This window comes from Oryx dammah, unplaced genomic scaffold, assembly GCF_014754425.2.
Source record: "Oryx dammah isolate SB20612 unplaced genomic scaffold, SCBI_Odam_1.1 HiC_scaffold_13, whole genome shotgun sequence".
In the NCBI taxonomy this organism is placed as follows: domain Eukaryota; kingdom Metazoa; phylum Chordata; class Mammalia; order Artiodactyla; family Bovidae; genus Oryx; species Oryx dammah.
In genome coordinates, this window is record NW_024070197.1 from 2696326 (window position 1) to 2715839 (window position 19514).

A 19514-nucleotide genomic window follows, 5' to 3' on the forward strand; every position below is an offset into this window, starting at 1 on the left:
TAGACAGTTGATGAATAATAGATGCTGGAGAGGGTGTGGAGAAGAGGGAATCCCTCTTACACTGTTGGGGGAGTGTAAACTGGTGCAGCCACTGTGGAAAACAGTATGGAAGTTCCTCAAAAAAAGGAAAAACAGAGTTTCCATATGATCCAACAATTCCAGTCCTGAGCATATATCTGGAAAAAAAACTATACCTTGAAAAGTTTGGTGTACCCCTATGTTCATAGCAGCAAAACTTATAATAGCCAAGACATGGGAACAGCCTAATTGTCCATCGAGAGGTGAATGGATAAAGAAGATGTATATGCTTATACACACAGAGAATGAACACCACTGAGACATTTTAAGAATGAAATCATGCCATTTGCAGCAGCATGGATGGACCTGGAGATTAACATATTAATGGAAGTAGACAGAAAGAGAAAGACAATTTTCATGTGATATCACCAGTATGTGGAATCTAAAAGGAACATATCAGTGAAACAGGAAGAGACTCACAAACATACAGAACAAGCTTGTGCTTGCCAAGGAGGGATGTCTGGAGGCTTGGGATGAGCAGATGAAGCCTATTTATACATAGATTTGATAAAGAATGAGGTCCCACAGTATGGCACAGGGATTTATATTCAGTATCTTGCCATAAGTCATAATGGAAAAGAAGATATATGTAGAGATGAATCAATTTGCTGTACGGCAGAAATGAACTATACTTCAATAAATTTTTTAATTTTTAAAAATTTGTGGTTTAAATATCTGCAATGAAACATTATATGGCAGTAAAAATGCACAAACTGAAATGACAAAGAATACAGATCAATTCTGAAACATGATATTAAGTAAATAAAAGGACATTGTAAGAAGGGTGACTGTTCTGTTACTCCATTACATACATAATGATCAAGAGGAGACCAGATTTATTACTTAGGGAGCATCACTAATGTTAACGACCCCCACCCCCAGCAAATGGTGTGGAATCACTGCCCTTACTGAGGTTCGTTCCTGTCTATGAACAACAGCTGAACTGGGTATATGTCTGCCCTTAACCTCCTGAAACAGCTGGGCCATTTTGTCGCAGTTTGGAGTTGATTGTTGCGGACACGCCCCTCACTCAAGCATTCTGGAGCTTGGAAGTCTCTACTTGACATATTTTGTGTTCATCTGAGAATCCCAGGGATGGAGGAGCCTGGTGGGCTGCCGTCTATGGGATCGCACAGAGTCGGACACAACTGAAGTGACTTAGCAGCAGCAGCAGCAGCAGCAGCAGCAGCAGCAGCAGGGTATCTAGGAAGCAATGTGGTCCACTTTTTCAGGCAGTACAAATTCCCCTTCCAAAAAAACACCACAGTCACCTTTACACACGTTATCTTTGTGTACATGTGTGGTCCTTGGATTGGAAAGGGAGGAAGAGAGAGAGACAGAGAGTGTTGTGTCTGCAAAGTTTCCACTCACAGTCACGAAATAATTTCAGATGAAGAAGAGTCAGAGAAAGATAAATATCACATGATATTGCTTATTTGTGACATCGAAGAAAATGAACTTATTTACAAAACAGACTCACAAATAAGGAACTTACGGTTACCAGGAGGGATATGTCAGGGGGAGGTTATATTGTAAGTTTGGTACTGACATATATACAAGGCTATATTAAAAATGCATGACCACAAGGACCTACTGTATGAAACAGAGAATTCTACCTAATGTTCTGTAACTATCTAAGAGAGGAAAGAATTTGAAAAGCAGCAGATGCATGTATATGTGTAACTGAGTCACTTTGCTGTACACCTGAAACTAACACAGTTAGTTCCTTAATCACATATGTTACAATGCAGAATTTTTTCATATTTTCAAAGAGCCATAATATGCATGTCTGGTCCTCTCAGAATCAAAGTCTTTATTAATGAATCTTTAATTGGCAACCTGCACTGAGCCTGACATACGAGGTGGGAACATGTGGTTTCTCTTCTGTGAAGAGTTAAGGTGAATGAGATTTATCATGAGCGTGGGAAAAGCATCCTGCATGGTATATACTGAAGCACAGTTAGTACTTCCTAAAGGCAGCAAGATCTGTTCGAATCCTCTTAGGTTTGCAGTGTTTAGGGAAACAAAAGTGACGATGCGGCTCAGGTCAGACTTCCATCCCTGACGTGAGAAGAGGCTGGCCATCTTCCCATGTGACCTGAGCCAGGCTGACTGTACCAACAACACTGACCGCTTCCGCATCCTGTGACTCTGTCAGCTTTGCTCAGTTCTGCCTCCTGTCTCACAGAAGCAGAGCCATGTGCCCCACACTCCTCAGCCTCCTGAGTCTCGGTGAGTCCAGAAAGACACGGTTGGAGAGGGTTATGGTGGAAATCGGGGGGTCCTCACACCGCTGACCAGGTTCCCTGCATGAGGGTGCAAAGAGTGTGGGGTCCATCGGGACAAGCCATCTGTGACGTGTTTTTCCTTTTAGGATTCTGTGTGAGTCTGAGGACCTGGGAAGCTGTGGGTGAGTCCTCCCCATCCCTTATTTCTCTGTTGAACAGAGCAGTTGGGGCTGATGCAGATGACACTGGGGGCCAGGGTGAGACCCATGTCAGTACAGTGAGAGCCGCATGCCCTGTGGATTCCAGTCCTTCCTATTGGCCTTGATACTCATCTTCACTCTCTCCAGAGGTTAGCCCAGCTCTGGACTCTGCACCTGAAGCCACAGTATGAAGTCTGGGAGCTGGGAGCTAGGCCCAGTGAGTGCCATTTCTATCATGAGAGGGGAGTAAGGGGCTGCAGCCCACAGACGTTCCCTACAAGCTGGCTCATGGCATGTCCAGCTGGCCCTTATCAACAGGATCTGCAGGAAGCCCACTGGACCTGAACCCAGGGAAGGGTCTGCTCCTCAGGCAGGGCCACCTGGACCTTGTCACACATTTGATGTTGGTTAGCTAACAAAGGAGCCAGCATCAAGCTTTATTTCCTTCTTTTCAGTCAAGTGGCCTTTTCACTTGTTACCTCTGTTACTGTTAGTCGCTCACTCATGTCAGACACTTTGTGACCCCACGAACTGTAACTCACCAGGCTCCTCTGTCCATGGGATTCTCCAGGCAAGAATACTGGACGGGGTTGCCATTTCCTTCTCCAGGGGATCTTCCCTACCTGGGGACTGAACCCTGCTCTTCAGCACTGCAGGAAGTTTCTTTACCATGTGAGCTACAACAGATCCAACAGGGAAGCCCTCTCACTTCTTTTCCATGCATCAGTTTTTTGGTGGTGTTTCTTTTGCCTGCATCGTACAGCATGCAGGATCTCAGTTCCATGATTAGGGGTTCAACCCGGGCTCTTGGCAGAGAAAGTGCTGTGTCCTAACGACCAGACCACCCAGGAATCCTCAGTGTTTTGTGGTTTGAGAGACTTTTCAACATTTTGTCAACGCAAGGAGTTGTTCTTCTCCTGATCAGAATCACTGCTGAGAATCATATTCTTAGAATCTCCGTGATGTCTGTCCTGGGTTGACTGTGTCTGTCTGTCCCGAAGCCCCAGGTGTCCTTGAGTATCAGGATGGTACACTTTAGGGTTGGTGCCTTGGAAGAATTGAAGGGGAAGCACTCCAACAAGACCAGTGGGGAGAGGGGACCATTCCTATTTTCCTCTCAAAACCTGTGACTCCCTCTCTCCTAGGTGAATATGACAAGCCCTCTTTGTCAGCCTGGCCAAGCCCCACGGTTCCCTTAGGACACACTGTGACTCTTCACTGTCACTTCCGTTCTCCACGTAAGAGATTCAGACTGTTCAAAACAGATGGGGCCAGTTTGACCGAGCTCCATGGAAATCATTTCAACACCTTTACCCTTGGCCCAGTGACCAGAGAACATGCTGGGTCCTACACATGTTCCGGATTCTCCAGGTCTCTTCCTGTGTTGCTCAAACACAGTGACCCCCTGCAGATTGTGGTCACAGGTAGGAGGGGTCCAGCCCATCCCGGGACAGCCATCTATGCAGGCAATCCCATCCTAGATCCAAGTTCCTTACGTGGTCCAAGATTTACTCAGGATATCCAGCCAGGAATGTACCAGGAAAGAGAACCCATTCTGAGAGTTTAAACTCAGGGTGTTGAATAGATGGGGTGCTCTGGCAAAGGAAGGATGAGCGTCCCTAGGCATTAGTTAGACAGGATCCTGCTGCTGCCTGCCACCAGGGAGGATGGGGAACGACCATGATCCAGCACCTGCCACCCAGTAGGGAGCTGTAATCCCATGTGAAGAAGCTGGAGCCCCAGGGAGAAGTCCCCGGGATGTCTCCAGAGGCATGATGTGGGGGTCATAGATAGGGAAATATTCCCTTTTTTCTCTATCTCCTTTCCTATCTCCTGCCAGTCATCACCCACATTCTAGATTAGTGTGAAAGGAGCCAGGGAATGCATCATCAGAACCACCCAGCTCCCCACCACACATATTAGGGACAGGATGAAGCTGAGAGCATGGCAACCCACTCCAGTATTCTTGCCTGGAGAATCCAGGCAGAGGAGCCTGGCAGGCTATGGTTCATGTGGTTGCAGAGTTGGACAGGACTGAAGTGTCTGAGTATGCATGCAAGAAGCTGAGAGCAGATCCAACAGCTAAAGAGCTTAGAATAAACACAGAGGAGGCTGGAGGTCTTGAGCAAAGAGAAACAGAAAAGCATGAGCCAGAGCCCGAGAACAAGGCTAAAGAAAATGCAACAGAACAGACAGGAAGGGTAATTGGCTTTGATGGTTCACGGGGACATTTTCCCCACCTTCAGATATCAGGGGAAGCGCTGAGGTGGGATGACTCACTGAAGCTCAGAAGCTCTTTGCTCCTAGGTGTGTTCACAAAACCCTCCATCTCAGCTCACCCCAGCTACCTCATGCGTGTGGGAGAGAATGTGACCCTCCGCTGTCAGTCACTGCCGTCGTTTGACAAGTTTATCCTGCACCTAGAAAATAGCACAGGGAATTTCCAGAGACGTGGACAGATGCTCACTGGTGGGCATGCCCCAGCTGACTTCTCCATTGGCCCCATGACTTTGGCGAGTGCAGGCACCTACAGATGCTACGGCTCTTTCAGCCACTCCCCCTATGTGTGGTCAGCTCCCAGTGACCCCGTGGACATCATCATATCAGGTGAGTGTGGCCAGACCAGTGCCTTCTGCTCTCTGTGTCACAGAAAGTCTGGTGTCCAGTCTAGCATCAGTACTGGGAGAGAATGACCGGCGTGCAGAGACACTCACAAACTAGGGAGAGGGAACAAACCAGAGACAGAGGAGGTGTGAAAGCAGAAGGGAAAAGAGAACAGAGTCCTTGCCATGTGCTAAGGGGAAGACACAGCCGGTGACAGAGGGAAGGAACAAGAATGTGAAAGAATGACCAATGGAGAAAAATGTACCAGCTCAGGGATGCGGGCAGTGCCCTGCTCAGGCAGCCACTGATGGGTGGTTAAGGGGTTGGTTTCCCGCTTTCATGTCAGAGCTCCCTTCCTCTGTCAGCAGCACACTGTGGTACTGGCCCCCCTGCAGTCTGGCCCCTGGGTGATCGAGATGGAGGTTGACACCCTGAAGTTGCTCAGCCTTGTGGTTTAACGTATCCTTCTGCACAAAGAGGGGGGAGTGGTCCCTCCAACCCTCCCACTAAGGAGTCACGTCCAGCCCCTGGGGTCGGACAGGGCAGCACTGAACACTCCCTCAAGAATGAGGTGATCAAAGATCGAATGAGATTCTGGCAATTTCCACTCCATAACGTCTGCTTCTGGGTCAATACCATGTTTTCTGATGGTCCCAACAGTAGTTAGTATGTTACGTTTTTCAAGAGCAGCCCAATCTGGTTGATTTTTTAAATCTATATTTTCTTTTTGATTTTTGTTGAAGTTTGGTTGATTTAAGATGTTGTTAATTCCTGTTGTACAACAGAATGGTTCAGCTATTCATATACGTATATTCTTTTTTTAAAATTTGAATTTATTTATTTTGGCTAATTACTTTACAATATTGTATTGGGTTTTTTAAAAAAGGATATTACTAGTTTGCATTTCCACCAACAGTGTAACAGGGTTCCCTTTTCTTCACACCCTCTCCAGCATTTATTGCCTGTAGACTTTTGGATAGCAGTCATTCTGACTGCATGAAATGGTTCCTCATTGTGGTTTTGATTTGCACTTCTCTGAGAATAAGTGATGTTGAACATCTTTTCATGTGGTTGCTAGCCATCTGTATGTCTTCTCTGAGAAATGTCTGTTTAGTTCTTTGGCCCATTTTTTTATTGAGTTGTTTATTTTTCTGGAATTGAGCTGCAGGAGTTGCTTGTACATTTTTGAGGTTAATTCTTTGTCAGTTGCTTCCTTTGCTATTATTTTCTCCCATTCTGAAGGCTGTCTTTTCACCTTGCTTACAGTTTCCTTCGTTGTGCAGAAACTTTTAATTTTAATTAGGTCCCATTTGTTTATTTTTGCTTTTATTTCCAATATTCTGGGAGGTGGGTCATAGAGAATCCTGCTGTGATTTATGTCGGAGAGTGTTTTGCCTATGTTCCCCAATAATCTGGGAGATGGTCATAGAGGATCCTGCTGTGATTTATGTCAGAGAGTGTTTTGCCTATGTTCTCCTCTAAGAGATTTATATTTCTGGTCTTACCTTTAGATCTTTAATCCATTTTGAGTTTATTTTTGTGAATGGTGTTAGAAAGTGTTCTAGTTTCATTCTTTTACAAGTGGTTGACCAGTTTTCCCAGCACCACTTGTTAAAGAGATTGTCTTTTCTCCATTGTATATTCTTGCCTCCTTTGTCAAAGATAAGGTGTGCATAGGTGTGTGGATTTATCTCTGGGCTTTTTATTTTGTTCCATTGATGTATATTTCTGTCTTTGTGCCAGTACCATACTGTCTTGATGACTGTGGCTTTGTAGTAAAGCCTGAAGTCAGGCAGGTTGCTTCCTCCAGTTCCATTCTTCTTTCTCAAGATTGCTTTGGCTATTCGAGTTTTTTTGTATTTCCATACAAATTGTGAAACTATTTCTTCTTGCTCTGTGAAAAATACCCTTGATAGCTTGATAGGAATTGCATTGAATCTATAGATTGCTTTGGTTAGTATACTCATTTTCACTATATTGATTCTTCTGATCCATGAGCATGGTATATTTCTCCATCTATTTGTGTCCTCTTTGATTTTTTTTCACCAGTGTTTTATAGTTTTCTCTACATAGGTGTTTTGTTTCTTTAGGTAGATATATTGCTAAGTATTTTATTCTTTTCATTGCAATGGTGAATGGAATTGTTTCCTTAATTTCTCTATTTTCTCATTATTAGTGTATAGGAATGCAAGGGATTTCTGTGTGTTGATTTTATATCCTGCAACTTTACTATATTCCTTGATTGGCTCTAGTAATTTTCTGGTGGAGTTTTTAGGGTTTTCTATGTAGAGGATCGTGTCATCTGCAAACAGTGAGAGTTTTACTTCTTTCCCAATGTGGATTCTTTTATTTCTATTTCTGTTCTGACTGCTGTGGCCAAAAATTCCAAAACTATGTTGAATAGTAGTGCTAAAATTGGGCACCCTTGTTTTGTTCCTGACTTTAGGGAGAACAGGGTGGAGATTCCTTTAAAAACTGGAAATAGAACTGCCTTATGACCCAGGAATCCCACTGCTGGGCATACACACCGAGGAAAGAAAATTTGAAAGAGACATGTGTACCCCAATATTCATCACAGCACTGTTTATAATAGCCAGAACATGGAAGCAACCTAGATGTCAATCAGCAAATGAATGGATAAGAAAGTTGTGGTACATATACACAATGGAGTATTACTCAGCCATTAAAAAGAATACATTTGAATCAGTTCTAACGAGGTGGATGAAACGGGAACCTTTTTACAGAGTGAAGTAAGCCAGAAAGAAAAACACCAATACTGTATACTAATGCATATATAAGGAATTTAGAAAGATGGTAATGATAACCCTGTATGTGAGACAGCAAAAGAGACCCAGATGTATAGAACAGTCTTTTGAACTCTGTGGGAGAAGGGGAGGGTGGGATGATTTGAGAGAATGGCATTGAAACATGTATAATATCATATGTGAAACAAATCGCCGGTCCAGGTTCAATGCATGATACAGGATGCTCGGGGCTGGTGCACTGGGATGTCCATTGGGATGGTATGGGGAAGGAGGTGGGAGGGGGGTTCAGGATGGGGAACATGTGTACGCCCATGGCGGATTCATGTTGATGTATGGCAAAACGAATACAATATTGTAAAGTAATTAGCCTCCAATTAAAATAAATGAATTTATATTAAAAATTTTTTTAAATCTCAGTTGTGGAGGCAGATTTAAAAATATGATGTTAAAGGACACTCCATTAAAAAATAATTTTTAATTGGATTTTAAATGACACCCCATATTAAAAATTATTTCTGAATTTTTCCCTGTACTGTGTATCCATTACTGTGGGTCTTTCTCTCCTGCCAGCCAATAGGGAGCTGTAATCCCGTATATAGGAGCTAGGGTCCCAGTTAAGACCAAGTCAGCCCAGGAATGTCTCCAGAGGCATGAAGTGGGGATCACAGATGGGGAAGTGTTCACTTTTTTCTCCATCTGCTTCCCAATCTCCTGCCAATCATCACCCACATTCTAGGAGATGAGTGTGAAGGGAGACAGGGTATGTATTATGCCTGGTATGTATTCTACCAGAGAAGCAGACCCACCCCAGGCCCCCACCATGCATAGTAGGGATGGGATGAAGTTAAGAGCACTGCAACCCACTCCAGTATTCTCAACTGGAGAATCCCATGGACAGAGGAGCATGGAGGGCTACAGTCCATGGGGCTCCACAGAGTCAGACACAACTGAAGGGACTGAGTATGCATGCATGAAGCTGAGAGCAGATCCAACAGCTAAAGAGCTTAGAATAAACACAGAGGAGGCTGGAGGTCTTGAGCAAAGAGAACAGAAAAGCATGAGCCAGAGCACGAGGACAAGGCCAAAAAAATGCAACAGAACAGACAAGAAGGGCAATTGGCTTTGCTGCTTCATGAGGAGGTTTTTCACACCTTCAGATGTCAGGGGAATTGCTGATGTGGGGTGATTCACTGAAGCTCAAAAGCGCTTTTCTCCTAGGTGTGTTCCCAAAACCCTCCATCTCAGTCCACCCAGGCTCCCTCGTGCATGCGGGAAAGAATGTGACCCTCCGCTGTCACTCATCGATGCTGCTTGACAAATTTTTCCTGCACAAAACAAGCAGCACAGGGCAGTTCGAGAGATGTGGAGAGACATTCACTGGTGGGGATGGCCCAGCTGACTTCATCATTGGCCCCATGACTTTGGCGAGTGCAGGCACCTACAGATGCTACGGCTCTCTCAGACACTCCCCCTATGTGTGGTCAGCCTCCAGCGACCCCGTGGACATCATCATCACAGGTGAGTGTGGCCAGACCAGTCCCTTCTGGTCTCTGTGTCACAGGTCTGGTGTCCAGTCCAGCATCAATACCGGGAGAAAATGACAGGCGTGCAGAGACACTTACAAACTCGAGAGAGGGAACAAAGCAGAGAGAGGAGGTGCGAACATGGAAGGGAGAAGAGAACAGAGTCCCTGGCGTGTGCTAAGGGGAAGACACAGCTGGTGACAGAGTGAAGGAGCGAGAACGTGAAAGAATGACCCATGGAGAAAGATGTACCAGAGCAGGGACACCGGAAATTCCCCACTCAGGAAGCCAGTGATTTTTGCTTAAGGGGTTGGTTTCTTGCTTTCATGTCAGAGCTGCCTTCCTCTGTCAGCAGCACATGTGGTACCAGACGCCCTGCAGTCCAGCCCCTGGTTGATTGAGATGGAGGTCGACACCCTGAATTTGCTCAGGTCCTTGGTTTAACGAGTCCTTCTGCACAAAGAGGGGGGGTGGTCCCTCCAACCCTCCCACTGAGGAGTCCCTCCAGCCCCTGGGGGTGGGCATGGCAGCCCTGAACACGCTCTCAAGAATGAGATGGTCAAAGATAAAATGAGATTCTGGCAATTTCCACTCCATAATCTCTTCTTCTGGGTCAATGCCATGTTTTATGATCATCCCAGCAGTAGTTAGTAACTTCCATTTATTTCAAGAGAACCACACATGTTTAATTTTTTAATTTTATTTTTTATTTATGTTTGTTGAAGTCTAGTTGATTTCAGATGTTGTTAGTTCCTATTGTACAACAGAGAGGTTCAGTTATACATATATATACATATACTCTTTCTTTTAAAAAGGACATTAAATGACAATCCATTTTAAAAATTATTAGTTTGTGTCAAAGGATTTTAAGTGACACTCCATTTTCAAAGTTATTTCTGAAATTATCCCTCGGACAAGTATCCCTTACTGTGGGTCTTTCTCTCCTGGCATGGGCAGCCTTCTTATTGCAGTGCTTCTCTTGTTGCACAGGTCGGGCTTTAGTCCTCTATTTAGGACACGAGTTACTTTGTGCTCTGAGATCAAGGTCTCTTCCTTCCAGGTCGGTCCAGGAAACCCTCTCTCTCAGCCCAGGGGGGCCCCGCGTTGAGGTCAGGGGAGAACATGACCTTGGTCTGCAGCTCTGAGAGCGCCTTTGATCAGTTCCATCTGCTCAGCGAGCAGGGGAACCTTGGGCACTGGCAGGCTGGAGGGCGGGGCAGAGCACTCCAGGCAGAGTTCCATCTGGGTCCTGGGACCCCAGCCCACAGCAGGGTCTACAGGTGCTACGGCTCCTTCTCTCACTCTCCCTACTCGTGGTCAGACTCCAGCGACCCGCTGTTCCTGTCTGTCACAGGTGAGGATCCTCTTCCTGGTCCATGCTTTGTTGTTCCTATTCAGTTGCTATGCTGTTTCCAACTCTTTGCGACCCCATGGACTGCAGCACGACAGACTCCTCTGTCCTTCACTATCTCCTCCTCATGGATCACAGCCTTGTAGTGGTGAAGGGGCCTTCATACCTCAGTAAAGCTATGAGCCAGTTGTGCAGGGCCACTCAAGACAGATGGGTCATAGTGAAGAGTTCTGACTAAAGGTGGTCCCCTGGAGGAGGAAATGGCAACCCACTCCAGCACTCTTGCAGTGAAAACTGATGAAGAGTCCCGTGCTTTACATTATAGTAGATGAGATTGCACTGGGAAAAAAGTCCATTTGGGTTTTTGCATAACATCTTACTGTATCATGAGCTCTATCTCAAGGGCTCCGTGTTGGTGTCAAGGGAACCATAGCATTTCTGGAGAAATGGAGACAATGAGACTAGAACCAGAGAATCAGAGAAGAGAGATGGTAGATGGCATCTCAACCCTCTTCCACCTCCTGTATGGATGCTCCACAGCAGAGTCCTGTCTATCCAGGCAAATAAAGAATAGGGTCAGGGTAGAGCCAGGAGGAGGAGAGGCTGGGCTGATTTGGGAAGATCAGAGATTGCCTTGGCCCCTTGCTCTTAATGTTCTCCCAGAAGCAGCTCTGACATACAAGTGATTCTCAATTAAGGAGCATAGACACTCATTCCCAGAGCAGAGAGGATGTCTCTAGCTTACAGCTGTCTTTCACCACCAGGCATATCCTTCCCACCTCCTTCCACCATTTCTTCTCCAGGATGGAGGGTCTACTCACTGCTTTCACGGGGAGGGACCAGAAGCCCTCCCCCCCAACCCATCAGTGCTCTGAGGGATGACCATGTCCTCATTCAGTGAGTATGAGGAAGGTTCTTGTTCACCCCTTCTGAATTTTTTCCCCTAGGATCCACTACAAGTACTTGCTCATCAACCATGGATCCACACACCACAGAAGGTAAGCAAGATGGTCTCCTATCTCAGCAAATTTCTGAGAAGACAGAGGGTTCCTGTGTGAGTGTTGGCTCTTCCACCTCCCAGCTTTGTGGCTTTGGACTCCTCAATGTCCCTGTCAGTACAGCACTTGAGACTGTGTTCTGCCCGGAACCAGGGTGGGCTTCTCATGCTCTGTGACTGGGAATTTCTAAATTAACAAAGTGGGTCAGAGTGACCTAACCCCATGGTTAAGGGAGATGCTCACCCTTCCTCCACCAAGATCTTTGGGAAAGCGTGGCGGGGCAAGAGGAGAATTTTAGGGAGCACCTTCAATATGTGTTATTCCTCTGTTAGTGTTTTGTGAACTAAGCATTCCAGAGGTCAGAAATAAGTGTCATATCTTCTTGAGGATTCCATTCCAGGTCTATATGGATGGAGGGGGCAATGTACTGTGCATTAAAGGGTCACATTCAACCAGAAACACCATGCCTGTCATACAGGGCAGCAGGAAAAACTGCATCCGTGCCGGGGGACCTTGGTTCAGACGTCTGCTAGTGTTGCACAGCCTCTTTACTTTATCCACTGGTAGCATCTCTCCTGGATGCTTTGGTACCTCCTGGGAAGTGGAGACCATAACTGATCAGGTTGATAGATACTGACAGTTTGACGCAAGGATACAATAAATCAAGTGTGTAGGGGCACAGCATGTGCAACAAATACCCAGACCTTTCTTTTGCTTGTTGGCAGAAACACGGCTTCCTCAGGAACACTCCAGCACGTGGTACATTGTTCTTGGGCTCTCCATAGCCTTCACCGCTACCAGCATCTTCCTCGCTGCTCTAGTCTGTCACTGGTGTTCTACCCCAAATCGTAAGTCTGAAGAGGCGAGCTCAGCATCATCTGACCCATGGGGAGGTGGGCTCATAGCAGAGAATGGCATTTTCACTTCCTGAGGGTTAAAAACTGATTTCCGTTTTTGTAATCCCTGATGGAACATCTTCCAGAGACCCAATGAACCCTATTCTTTTTATGAAAATATGTATTGATTTATTCTTGGCCACATCAAGTCTTGGCTGCAGCATGGGAAATCCTCACTGTGGAGCTGGGGTGCAGTTCAAGACTGCAGAGCTCATGGGCTCAACAGTTGCAGCATTAAGGATAGTTGCTTCAAGGCATGTGGGATCTCAGTTCTCCCACCAGGGATAGAACCCACGCTCCCTGAACTGGAAGGTTGACTCTTAATCCCTGGGCCACCAGGGACATTCCAAGCCCTGTTCTTCCCTTCAACTACAGCCATCCATTTTTCTGTCCTACATGATCTTGGGACTCTGCTGATATGTAGAAGTGCTTGGTCAACAACGGAAGACATAGGATGGGTCCGTGTGTTTGCATAGGTTCCTAAGACAGTCCATGAATGTCTGGGCTTGTATATGGAATGTTTTGTTTGGTTTCATTTAGTGGAAAAGACAGGCTCAGCAACCCCTGCTTTTTTTCTAACTTTGATGTAACTATCAAGTTATGGTGGTCTGGAATAACTGCATCCACCCTGAAGAGCCTTGACTCTCTTCCATTCACAGATGTTGCCATCATGGAAGGAGAGCCCATGGAAGACAGAACAGTGAACAGTGAGGTGAGTCCTCCCAGCCCAAACCTTTGCCATAGTCTGAGCCCCTCCAATGCCCAGTGGCCCAGCCTTCGAAGATCACGTCTCAGTCCATCATTCTCACCTTTCTCCTCTCAGGACTCTGCAGCACAAGACGTGATATATGCTCACTTGGACCTCAGGACCCTCTCCAAGAGACGTTCCACTCCTGCTTCCCTGAGGCCCATGCACCCCTCTGCCGAGCCCATTATCTATGAGGAATTCAACATAAACCAAGACCATGCTGAGCCCTGACCTGTCCCCATCCTCTGAGCACACAGAGTGTTACAAATCAAGGACCTAGATCTCTTGTTAAAGAGGTTTTCGTGGACACTCCTTCTCCTCCAAGCAGCCCAGCAGCTCTGAATTGAGGAGTGGAGTCCAAGAATTATAGTATCGTCTTCAAAATCCCACCCCCTCTTAATAATCTCCTGGCTATTCCAAGACTCTATTGTAACTATGTCACTGCTTGGGGAGATGCTATAATCAATCGCTCATACTAGGTAGCTTATCATGATCACCCTACTTTTTCTACAATTCTAATAAAGCATAAAAAATTTGCCAGTTGATTCTTCAAATTATTCAGTTTAAAATAAAACCAATAAAAGAAAACCCCTCTTCAGTAACATTTTACAAGGGTAAACTTATTTACAGGCTGAAACAGACTTGTAGACTTAGAGAACAAACGTAGAGTTACCAGAGGGGAAGAGTGGTGGGACAGATAGAGGGGAGTTTGGGATTGACATGTGAACCCTGCTATATTTAAAATAAAATGCTTTCCATGAAAAAATAATAATGCTAGTTGGCAAAATAAAAAGATGAAGTATACTCTGATGTAGCCAGTGTGGTGCCACTAACCATATGAGGCTGAATACATGCATGCTAAGTCAACTCAGTAATCTCCGACTCTTGCAACCCATGGACTATAGCCGCCCAGACTCCTGTGTGCATGGGATTCTCCAGGCAAGAATCCTGGAATCGGTTTCCCTTCCCTTCTCCAGGGGATCTTCTCGGCCCATCGAACCCAGGTCTCTCATGTTTCTTGTGATGTCAGGTGGATTCTGCACCACTGAGCCTCCAGGGAAGCCCCCCTCAGCTTTTTAAAAAGAACAAAGTCCTGACTTTTGAGAACATGGATTGACTTGGAGGGCATTGTGCTTAGTGAAATAAGTCAGACAGGGAAAAAGAAATGCTGTGTTTTCACTTATATGTGGAATCTAAAAATCAAAATAGTGATTTCCTTGATGGTCCAGTGACTAAGACTCTGGGTTCACAATGCAAGGGCTCCAGGTTCAATCCCTGGTCAGGGAACTAGATCCCACAAGCTACAACTAAAAGGATACCACGTTCCACATCTCAGATCTGATGCATCCAGATAAACAATAATAAGTGTTAAGAAAATAAAAATAGATGAACAAATATAACAAAAGAGAATCAGACCCACAGATTCAAAGAACAACTAATGGTTACCAGAGGGGAGAGGGGAGAGGAGAGGGGGTGGGGGTGAGGGGCAGCAAAGTATGTAGACTGGATTAAGAAACACCAACAACCATTTATAAAATAAATAACTCACAGGGTTATAATGTCCAGCACAGGGAATATAGTCAATAGTTTATAAATTATGTATTGTGTGTAATCTCTGAAAATACTGAATCACTATGTAATACACCTCTAACTAATATAATATTGTAAGCCAACTATACATAAATTATTAAAAATTGCTTCATGTTCAAGGAACTTGGCCGTGCATACATAGAAAAGAAAATACAATATAGGATATACAATATACAATACATTAAAAAAATCATGAAATTAGCATTTTCCATAAAGACCGTTTTACTGTAGATGTCATAGAAATGGTTGAACATTAAAGATAAAATATAATGCTTGGAAAGTTTTTAATATAGGAATGAAATAAGAAATTCTATGAAAATCATATGAAGAATGAAAACAGAAAACAATTCAGTGCCTCAAAGTCATGGCAGATTAGATATTGCAGCATACATTTTTAGTAAACTTGAAAACGTAGCCAAAGGTAGGTTGGGTCAGAGGTTGTGGTTCAAGTTTGTTAAACAATCTGAAGAGACAAAACTGGCCTTAAAATTTTCCAGGAAGCCCAATTCCTCCCTTAGCCGGGGCCCCCACACTCTGCCTTTTTTAAGGTAAGAGGAGCCTGTGTGAGTCACCTGTCCGTCCTGTGATCAGCTTGCACACGATGTTAGTTTGGGCGTCATCATAACATCCTGTGTATTCTTCAGGTCTGCTGAGCTCCTGCCTCCTGCTCAGGAGAAGCAGCGCCATGCTGTCCACCATCGTCAGCCTGGCATGTCTTGAGTCCTGGAATGGAACAAAGCCTGGTGCAAATATTGACCCGGAGGGCTGGATCCACCTTAACAGAGAGCCCTGCCTCCATTAGGGCGAAGTGGATCTTAATGTTTGGGTTCATCAAGGCTGGGCACCGTCCTTGCAAATGAGGCCTATAGAACGGGCTGGGGGAGTAGAAGGCCAGGTTTGACATGAGAAGGATCTTCCATCACGAGTCTTTCTTTCCAGGGTTCTTCTTGACCCAGAGCATCTGGGCACAAGAGGGTGAGTCTTTCCCTCAAACCGTGGTTGCCATCCACCTCAAGTAAGACTCTCCTAAAATAAGAGGGGAGATGGTACAGAAGGTAGGGTGATGGTCAACCATGGGAAGTCATAACTATATAAGGGTGAGTGTTTTGGAAGTAGAAAATGGGAGGCCTGGGTGGCTTTGATGGTAGAGAGTCTGCCTGTAGCGAGGGAGACCTGGGTTTGATCCCTGGGTTAGGAAGATCCCCTGGAGAAGGAAATGGCAAACAACCCAGTATTCTTGCCTGGACAATTCCATGGATACAGGAGTCTGGTGGGCTATAGCCCATGGGCCCACAAAGAATCAGACACGACTTGTTTACTAACACTTTCAGGGAAATCTAGCCCCCAATTCTGGTCCAGAGACCCTCCCCAGACACTTTTCCCTCTGCTGAGCCAGGCCCTATGGGCACCTACAGGAGACTGTGATGCTCAGAGCTGGGGTGACTGGGAGGGACTGGTGTTATGTGTAGACTGAGGGAAGGCAGCAGGGCCAGGGACAAAAGACCCTTGGAGGACAAGGTGATGGCTCCAGCTCTCCAGCAGCTCCATGGATAGGCATTGCAGAGAACTGCTGCTGCTGGCCTCCATTCAGAAGAAGGGGAGAACCTATGCCCTGCCCCCTGAGATTCCAGAAGGTTCTACCACAGACTCCATCATGTCCTGTGTTTCTCATGTGAGCTGACATCATTTCACTCATACAGGTTGTTCTTTCTCTGGGTGTCTACTCCGTCTTGTTTTATAAAACAAATTTTTCATCATCAACATCCAGGAAGAATCTCTTAGTTGACACTTGCTCAACATTCTCAGGCTTCCTGGGTAGCTCAGTGGTGAAGAACCTGCCTGCAATGCAGTGGTTGCAGAAGATGGGGGTTCAATCCTGGGGTTGGAAGATCCCCTGGAGAAGGAAATGGCAACCCACTTCAGTATTCTTGCCTGGACAATCCCCATTGAGAGAGGAGCCTGGCAGGCTACAGTCCACTGGGTCACAAGGGTCAGACACGGCTGAGCACACACACATGCTCAAAATTCTCAGCAGATATTTTTCGTGTAGGGTGTGCTATGCCTCTGTGGTGTGGGAATCTCCATGCAGCATGGGTTCCCCTGGTTTGAAAAGGAGCCTTAGAGATGTGGGAAAGGGGTGGGTTATCTGAGCCCAGCGAGGGGAAGGGTTTCCCATTTTCTACTGTAAACCATGCATTCTTTTCCCCCAGGTGATCACTACAAGGCCTCCCTGTCAGCCTGGCCAAGCCCTGGGATTCCTCAAGGACAGCATGTGACTCTCTGGTCACTCCCCTCTCGGATTTGACAGGTTCAGGCTGCACAAGGGTGACAGAACCAATGTCCCTGAGCTCCAGGCCGTGATGTTCTGGAAGGACTTCCTTGTGGCCCCATGACTAAAGCACACGTGGGGACCACCAGGCGTCATATTCTGGAAGGACTTCCTCATGGGCCCGTGACTGAAGCACACGCGGGGACCACCAGGCATCATTCTGGAAGGACTTCCTTATGGGCCTGTGAGTGAAGCACATGTGGGGACCACCAGGCGCCATATTCTGGAAGGACTTCCTCGTGGGCCATGACAGAAGCACATGCAGGGACCACCAGCCATCATATTCTGGAAGGTCTTCCTCGTGGCCCTCTGAGTGAAGCACACACGGGGACCACCAGGCGTCATATTCTGGAAGGACTTCCTCGTGGGCCTGTGACTGAAGCACATGCGGGGACCACCAGGCATCATGGTCACTACAGTCACCTCCCCCCGTGTGGTCAGCACCCAGCAACCCCTGGAGACTGTGGTCACAGGTCAGAGAGCTCTTGTCTAGAGAGGCCACCCATTGTCCCAGTCTCCCGGACCCCAGAGATTTCTGGTGGGAGTGTGAGTCAGGGTCCAGTCATAATGACAGGAAGTGCTCCAGGCATTCTAGATAAAACGCTATTTAATAGAGAAAATTGGGTCCTGCAGTGGGCAGAATGATGGCACCCCATGATGCCCGCATCCTACAACCCCAAATCTATGATTGCTATATCCCATTCCAAGGGAAATGAAACTACATGTGGAACTAAGGCTGGTAAGCAGATGACCTTGAGACGAGGTGGTTTTCGTACAGGTGTTTCTGTGCTTTCGATCTCTCCCACTCTGAGTGGTCAGCCCCTCGGTGACCCTCTGGACATGGTGATCACAGGTAAGAATGTCAAGAGCTGGCATACAGACTGGATGTAGCAGGATGTGGAAGACCCAGGTGGTGGTGTGGGAGACGAGAGAAAGGTGCTTTCCATGGAGAGAAACCGACTTGGTGAGAGTTGCATCCAACAGACAAAGAAAGAGGAGAAACAAGTACAGACCACCTGTTATGACAGAAGAGACAGAGGCAGGGTCAGGGACAGAGGAACTCAGAGGTGGAGATAAAGAGTGAAGTGAGAGACACAGACAGAAGGGCAGGTAGCAGAGAGGGTGCCCTTCCTCCCTTTGTTCAAAGACCAGAAGCAGTTTAGGAGCCTGGCTTCCATTTCAACTCTACACTCTCTTCTCTACTCAAAGAACTCAAGGATACACCATGTATCTATGCAGGACTTCATGACCAGGTTGGTCTGTCTCAGGCTGTTTCCCCAGGAGCCCTAGGCCTCATGCCCCAGGTGACACACAGATACTGTGTTCATTCAGATGTGGCTTCATTCCAGGTGGTTGAGCCACACTGTGCCCCAGGACACCAAGGTCCCTGGTGACGGAGCCAAACGCCAGCTCCTGTATGTTGTGTGTTTCATAGGTTCTCATGCTGTATGCTCAGGCCCACGTGCAACTTCACACCAAACATTGTAAGATTATGGAGGTCAAAGCCCACAGAGAGATGGAATCAGAGAGAACACAGTCAACGAAAAGCAGAGGCAGAAAAACACTTGCTGTTTGCACACAGAAAATAAGCCAGAGGGACTGGGGGCAGTGGGAAAAACATTGAAAAAATAAAGGTAAATAGAAAGAAAAAGGGATAGAGAATTAACGAGAAAGAAGGGAATGGACAGAGAAGCCCTAAAAATAAGAGACTAGGGAGGGTGGATGGGTGCAAAGATTGAGAACAATGGTGATGTAGGGGTGGATGATAGGGATTACAAAAGAGCCAGGGAGACCGAGAAGCAGAGGAAGTCATGGAAGTGGAAATAGATGATAGATAGGCAGGTAATGTGATGGATGAACATATACATGGATGATAAAATAGGTAGAGAGCTACACCCAAAGAAAGGTAGATAGAGGGTGGAATGATGGATGGATATATAGACAGATAGTAGAATAATGAATAATGCTGAAAGATAGAGACGAAGTGGAGAATGAGAGCCTCAGAATGAAAGAAGACAGATCAAATCAACCAATCCAAGGAGAGGTAGAGAGAGTTAAAAAAAATACAAGAAGGAAAAAAAATGAGGAGGGAGGCAATTTAAGAGACCTAGACAGAGAAAGTAGGAGAGAGACAGGGGAGAATAAGAGCGCGGGAGCAGGAGCGGGAGCGGGAGCGGGAGCGGGAGCGGGAGTGAGAGCGAGAG

General features: G+C 46.2%; 1 protein-coding gene across 1 annotated transcript; it reads left to right on the forward strand.

Moving 5' to 3' along the window:
• Positions 1-2181: 2181 nt before the first annotated feature.
• LOC120871885 (putative killer cell immunoglobulin-like receptor-like protein KIR3DX1) lies at positions 2182-13683 on the forward strand. Its single transcript, XM_040251884.1, has 9 exons — positions 2182-2310; positions 2453-2488; positions 3652-3930; positions 4814-5113; positions 10459-10752; positions 11697-11747; positions 12473-12595; positions 13303-13355; positions 13467-13683. Exons 1-9 carry the CDS (start codon positions 2277-2279, stop codon positions 13620-13622), a joined length of 1326 nt encoding a protein of 441 aa, XP_040107818.1. The 5' UTR covers positions 2182-2276; the 3' UTR covers positions 13623-13683.
• The last annotated feature ends 5831 nt before the right edge of the window (positions 13684-19514 follow it).

Coding starts and splice junctions, on each gene's coding strand:
- LOC120871885 (XM_040251884.1), top strand. CDS start 2,277: ATGTGCCCCACACTCCTCAGCCTCCTGAGTCTCG. Junction 3,931..4,813: donor CCTGCAGATTGTGGTCACAG/GTAGGAGGGGTC, acceptor CTTTGCTCCTAG/GTGTGTTCACAAAACCCTCC. Junction 12,596..13,302: donor CTGGTGTTCTACCCCAAATC/GTAAGTCTGAAG, acceptor TTCCATTCACAG/ATGTTGCCATCATGGAAGGA.